Consider the following 6,000-nt stretch of genomic DNA (forward strand, 5'->3'; position numbering starts at 1 on the left):
GGTGGCTTGCGATCCTACCAGACCCAGGTTCAAATCCCCGCTGGTGCAGGGAACAGTTTAAGGATTTGAATTCCATTACAGCAGAGTTTACTGATCTACCAGAAGACCCGCCGACATGTCGTAAAAATACCCCCGCTAATATCAATACACCAGTCCTGTATGAGACAGCCCTAGCATTTATTCAATATGGATGGTGGGTGTTAGCGCCGAAGTGGTGACATGGAGAAGTGTACGATATGTAGGAGGACTACTGGGCCTTGGGAGCAGGCTGAGAAGCCTATGCCCAGAGTCGAGCACATTAAAAAAAAAAAAAAAAAAAAAAAAAGCTGAACCCTCACATGGGTGTGAGGATGGGGCACGTGGATCTTCCAAGAAGGTGTCTGTGCTTTGGACTCATTCAGGCGATGGGCGGGACATGTCTCAGGGTAAGGGTACTTCCACCCATGGAAACTCTAAATCTTTATTGTCTTCTCGGTTGGTAAGGCAGAGCTCCACGCCTAGGAAGAAGGGCTTTCACTCCCTTCCCAACAAGGTTGCTACATAGCTTTGGTGTTTATAAGTTCATAATATTTAATACTAATCACTATGGCTCAATCGGTACCAATCTGTCTTCAGTGGAACTGTAGAGGTGCCACGGCAAATTGGGAGGAATTGCAGTTATTACTCTCTGCTCTGAACCCACTATGTGTTTTTCTTCAGGAGACAATGGTGGGGGACACACAGTTCCCTTCTATTAGGGGGTATGAGGCCTTACACGCATCTCGTCCTGGTGGTCACAGTGGTGGATGTGCAATTTTGTGTCGTTCTGATGTCCCCTTTATTTCCTTTGAGATTCAGTCCCCCTTTCAAGTTCTAGCAGTACAGATGCACGTTGGGAGGTGCTATACCATCTGTTGTCTGTACCTTCCACCTTCGGTTCCTGTTATACATGCTGATCTAGAAACCCTTATTAGCCAACTTTCACCCCCTTTCCTACTCCTTGGTGACCTTAATGGCCGCCATCCTTTGTGGGGTGACTCACTTTCAAATCCCCTGGGTGATCTTCTTGCCTCTTTGGTTGGGGATTTAGATTTGGTTGTCCTCAGTGATGGGAGGCCGACCCATTTTCATGTTCAGCCTGGCACGTATTCTGTCACTGACCTTACCATCTCCTCCTCTGACTGTGCCCTTGATTTTTCTTGGGAGGTTTTGGATGATGTACATGGTAGTGACCATTATCCTGTAGTGGTCCAGCCTACTCGCTCTGTTCCTGTAGCCCGTCTGCCACGCTGGTGTCTGGACAGAGCTGATTGGTCTCTCTTTGAGGAACTATGCGTATTTGCCAACAGGGTTACTGATTTTTCAACTATCGATGATGCCGAATGTTCTTTTACTAAGACCATTTTCTCAGCAGGGGTTCATTCCATCCCACGGACTTCTGGTGTTTTTTCCAGGAGACCTGTGTCATGGTGGAATGATGACTGCTCCATAGCAAAGGGAACTTACAAAGCAGCTGCCCATTAGTATTTTGCCAATCATAATGTTGTTTTTCTAAAAATACAGTTTCGCAAAGCACGTGCTCTGTATAGATGGGTCATGAAGAATGCTCACTGCATCTCGTGGAGGTCGTATGTTTCTACAGTTACATCTTCAACTTCAATGTCTATGGTGTGGAAAAAGGTGCGCAAGATTTCGGATAGATTCTCGCCCCCCTCCCCTCCAGTGTTGTGCCTTCACGGAGAACTTGTGTCTGCACCAGATGTGTAGCCTCTGCATTTGCAAATAAGTTTTGTGCTGTCTCCACAAAGGATCCTTCTCAGTCATTTGCTACCTTTCGTAGGAATCAGGAGAAGCTGGTTCTTAACTTTCTTTCTCGTGGCGGAGAACCGTATAATCTAAATTTCAGCCTCCGTGAGCTGCATGCTGCCCTTTCAGAGTGTGGTGACACTGTTCCTGGGCCTGACGATATTCCATATGATATGCTGCGTCATCTACCGACTAATTCACTTCAGTTTTTATTGGACCTTTTTAACGGGGTTTGGAATGAGGGCTCTATTCCGAGGAGTTGGAAGTTGGGTATTGTCCTCCCTTTTCCCAAGCCTGGTAAAGACCATTCCCAAGTCTCCAACTATCTCCCTTTCACTTTAACATCATGTGTGTGCAAGCTGTTCGAAAAGATGGTTAATGTCAGGCTTATGTGGTTTCTGGAGAAGAGTTGCTTTCTCTCTCCATTGCAGAGTGGTTTCCGTAAATTATGGTGCACTTCAGACAACCTTATCAGGCTTGAGGCGTCAATCTGTGAAGCTTTTGCCTCCAAGCAACATCTTGTGGCTGTGTTTTTTGACCTTGAGAAGGCTTATGACACTGCGTGGCATCATGGCATCATCCAACAACTTCATGCCCTTGGTTTACGTGGTCGCCTGCCTGTGTTGCTTGGAGACTTCTTGACTGATCGTGTTTTTCGGGTCCGTGTGGGTTCTACCCTCTCTGCGCCACTGTGCCAGGAGGAAGGTGTCCCACAGGGGAGTGTTTTAAGTGTTTCCCTGTTTGCAGTGGTCATCAATGGTATTGACACTGTGCCTGCTCGGGTATCCTCATCCCTTTATTTGGATGACTTAGCTATATGGTTTTCTGGCTCCTGCATGTCTGCTATTGAGCGGCGTATGCAACTTGCCTTGGACAAGATTTCTGCCTGGGCCACTTCCAAGGGTTTTCGGTTTTCCCCTTCAAAGACTGTGGCTATGCACTTCTGTAGGATGAGAGGGGTACACCCGGACCCTGATCTCCAGCTTTGTGGCAGGAGACTCCGTTGTGTGACAGAGACAAAGTTCTTGGGACTGACATTTGACTGTCGTTTGACATGGGTCTCACACTTGGCAAATCTTAAAACATCTTGTATGAAGGCTGTCAGTCTATTGAGGGTTCTGTCCCATACCTCTTGGGGTGCTGATCGGTGGACGCTCTTGCATTTGTTTCAGGTATTTGTAACCTCTAAGCTGTCATATGGCTGTGAGGTATATTCCTTTGCCACAGAATCAAGACTAAAAACTCTAGATGCTGTCTATCATGCTGGTCTTCGCCTTGCAACTGGGACTTTTCAGTCCTCTCCAATTCCCAGCTTATTGGTGGAAGCTGGTGTGCCTCCCTTAGATCTACTGCATCAGTCTTTTGCAGTACAGTGCTGGCTCCGGATTCTTCGCCTTCCAGACTCACTTGTCTGTGAGTGTGTGACGAAACAGTCTTGTCTTTTGTGTTATAGTAGACACCCTCGCATGCCTCGTCTGTTTGACTATAGGGTCCAGGATATAATGGAGGGATTTGGTTTGTCGGCAGTACTTTACAGTCCTGTTCGGATCCCGAGGGTTGCGCCTTGGAAACTGCCAAAGGTAACTTTCTGCAGGCCTTTTGCAGGCTCAAAGGAATTTGTTGCTCCTCAGTGTCTTTTAAGGTTCTTTTTAGAACATTCTTCTAGACATGATGGTTCTGTGCCTGTGTATACTGATGGCTCTAAATCCGCATCAGATGTTGGTTTTGGAGTGGTGTTTCCCAATTTTAGCCGTGGAGATATCTTCCTTTGGTTGCCTCAGTTTTTACTGCAGAGTTGTCAGCCATCATTTTAGCCTTGAAGTTGGTGTTTGTTCACCCTGACAATTATTTTACTATTTTTAGCGACTCTCAAGGGGTGCTTTTGGCCCTGGACTCTTTTAACTCTTCCCATCCCTTAGTTTTAGCTATTTTGGAGTGGCTGTTCCTCAATCGTCATCAGGGGAAGAGAGTGGATTTTTGCTGGGTTCCCGCACATGTTGGTGTCATGGGCAATGAAACAGCGGATGCATTGGCCAAGACTGCGGCTACTCAACAGCCCCCAACAGAATATCCACTTCCTGCATCTGATCTAACACCTTACTTGCGGGACAGAATGCATGTATGTTAGCGGAGATGCTGGGATGGTGTTGCTAATAATAAGCTGAAAGAGGTCTTTCAGAGAGTGGTTGTGCCAAGGGTTCTCCCTTCCATGCCTCGGTGATTGGAGGTGGCTCTTGCTAGGCTTCGCATTGGGCACTCTTGGCTTACACATGGGTTCCTGATGAGTGGTGAGACTCAACCGTACTGTGATGATTGCTTTGTTCCCCCTACTGTCCGTCACTTGCTGGTCGAGTGTCCAAGTTTGGGGAACCTGCGTCGGAGATTCCTCCTTAGGCATACAGGGGTAGATGGTGGCTACTGTCTCACCTCGATGCTTGGTGGAGCCCATAGCGATTTTACTGATGTTTTTGGTTTTCTTCAGGAGGCGGGCCTCCTTCCACTTTTATAAGTAATTGTTTTTTCTTTTAACTATTCTTTTATTATTTTCAGTGTTTTATATCTAGAACAAGTTTTTAACTATATTTCGATTATGCACTATTTATTTGCCGCGTGTTTTAGCTTGTTGTCTGGCGGCATATGACCTTAGCAGTTGCGCCGCCAGTTTCTACTACAATCAATCAATCAATCAGTCGTCTCTTTCCCATGTGTTTGACTTGGGTGGCATGTACAAAATTGGCTACAATTTCTTTCCCTTCGGATGTATTGATCTCTACTGCAATCAGTTCTACTTGTGAGGGTATATATAGTTCTATTTCTTTGACTTCTAGATTTTTCTTATTTAACATTATAATTTCTCCTCTTTTTTTCAAGTTCCTATGTCTTCTCCATATATTATATTCCTCTAAGTTTAAGATGTCATTTGATATCTTTGGTGTTAATTTTGTTTCAGTTAGGCATATTATGTGGTTCATTTTCTCTGACAGTCATTCATTTTTAATAATTTAGATACCATTCCATCCACATTTGAGTACATCAACTTAATCATCTTGTTTATATACTTGTCATGACTTGGTTCTACTACCTTCCTCCTTTTTATTCCCTCCTGTTTAGGTACCACTTTCGTACCTGCAATCCTATTACTTCGTAAAAAAAAATGTATTCTCCTCCTCTGATCTTCCCTCATTTTTTGTTTTTGTTTCCTCCCTCTTCTTTTTCAGTAATTCCAGTTCCTCTTGTGTTAGGCATCTTTTTATCCATACATTTTGTAACTCTCCTTTTTCCATAAGATTCTTTGGATTTTTTGGTATCTCCTCCACGGTATTTACACTCTGGAAGGTTACCTTTAGGGGTCTTGGCTTGCTTATCTCTTATTTCCCTAACGTTTTGTGTTCCTCTATGTCTTTACTACAGATTTCCTCTGATACTTCTTTCAATATGCTCATTACATTTGCCATCTCCTTTTTGTCTCTTGAGATCTTGTTTTTTATTTCTTCCTCTTCTATACCAGTGATTACTTTAGATTTGTTGATATCTACTGAATCTCTGACTAACTTAGGATTCTTTTGGATTATTCTTTTCACTTCCTTTTTAATGTTTCTTTCTTCCACCCTTGTTCCTAAGTCTTCCTTTACTTTCACCATTTCAGCATAAGTGGTTTCCACATCATTTTAGTAGCTTTGCACAGCTTCAGTCACCTGTGGTATCTTCTCAATATCACTGCTCTAGTCTATCAGACTGCTTACTTGCATAATTATCTCTGTATCATTTTTGAACTCTTCTGTAATACTCTCATGGTTGACTACTGTACTTGCCATTTCACTAATTTTTCTCCTAAGTGAACCCAGTTCTACTATCAGCTCATCAATGGTTGTGTCTTTCATGTTGACTTCCTTTCCTAATTTTTCTATTTCTTCCTTTTGCAAGTGCATCTGTTTCTTCATTTCATCAATCTCATTTTGAAAAGCCATCTCTAGCCTGTGTACTCGTTCCACCAGTTTATTGTGAGTCTCCATTTCAACCAGTTCTTGGTAGAAATCATCGTTCTGCTTTCTACCTTTACCTCTTTTCTTTTCCAGATTTGCATTACTAAAGTGTGTGGTCATTTTTCAGTACTAAAAGCACATATAATACTTACATTCCCTGGGGCAGTTGTAGACTAAACAAACGATCAGCTGATTGTGTGCATCCTTACTCTATTTTGTGTGTGTGTGTGTG

The 6,000-nt window shown here is 43.7% G+C and overlaps 1 protein-coding gene across 1 annotated transcript in view; it reads right to left on the reverse strand.

The window, feature by feature from the left end:
• LOC145397155 (putative glutamate receptor) overlaps nucleotides 1-4,234 on the reverse strand; it is a 69,161-nt gene extending 64,927 nt beyond the window's left edge. Inside the window, exon 1 of the mRNA XM_080270353.1 lies at nucleotides 4,213-4,234. Coding sequence (XP_080126479.1) covers nucleotides 4,213-4,234 — 22 coding nt within the window. The remainder of the gene's footprint in view (nucleotides 1-4,212) is intronic.
• Between the last annotated feature and the right edge of the window lie 1,766 nt (nucleotides 4,235-6,000).

The sequence above is a fragment of the Coenobita brevimanus genome, chromosome 40 (assembly GCF_032717465.1).
Source record: "Coenobita brevimanus isolate Jiangsu-jjx chromosome 40, ASM3271746v2, whole genome shotgun sequence".
Classification (NCBI taxonomy): Eukaryota; Metazoa; Arthropoda; class Malacostraca; order Decapoda; family Coenobitidae; genus Coenobita; species Coenobita brevimanus.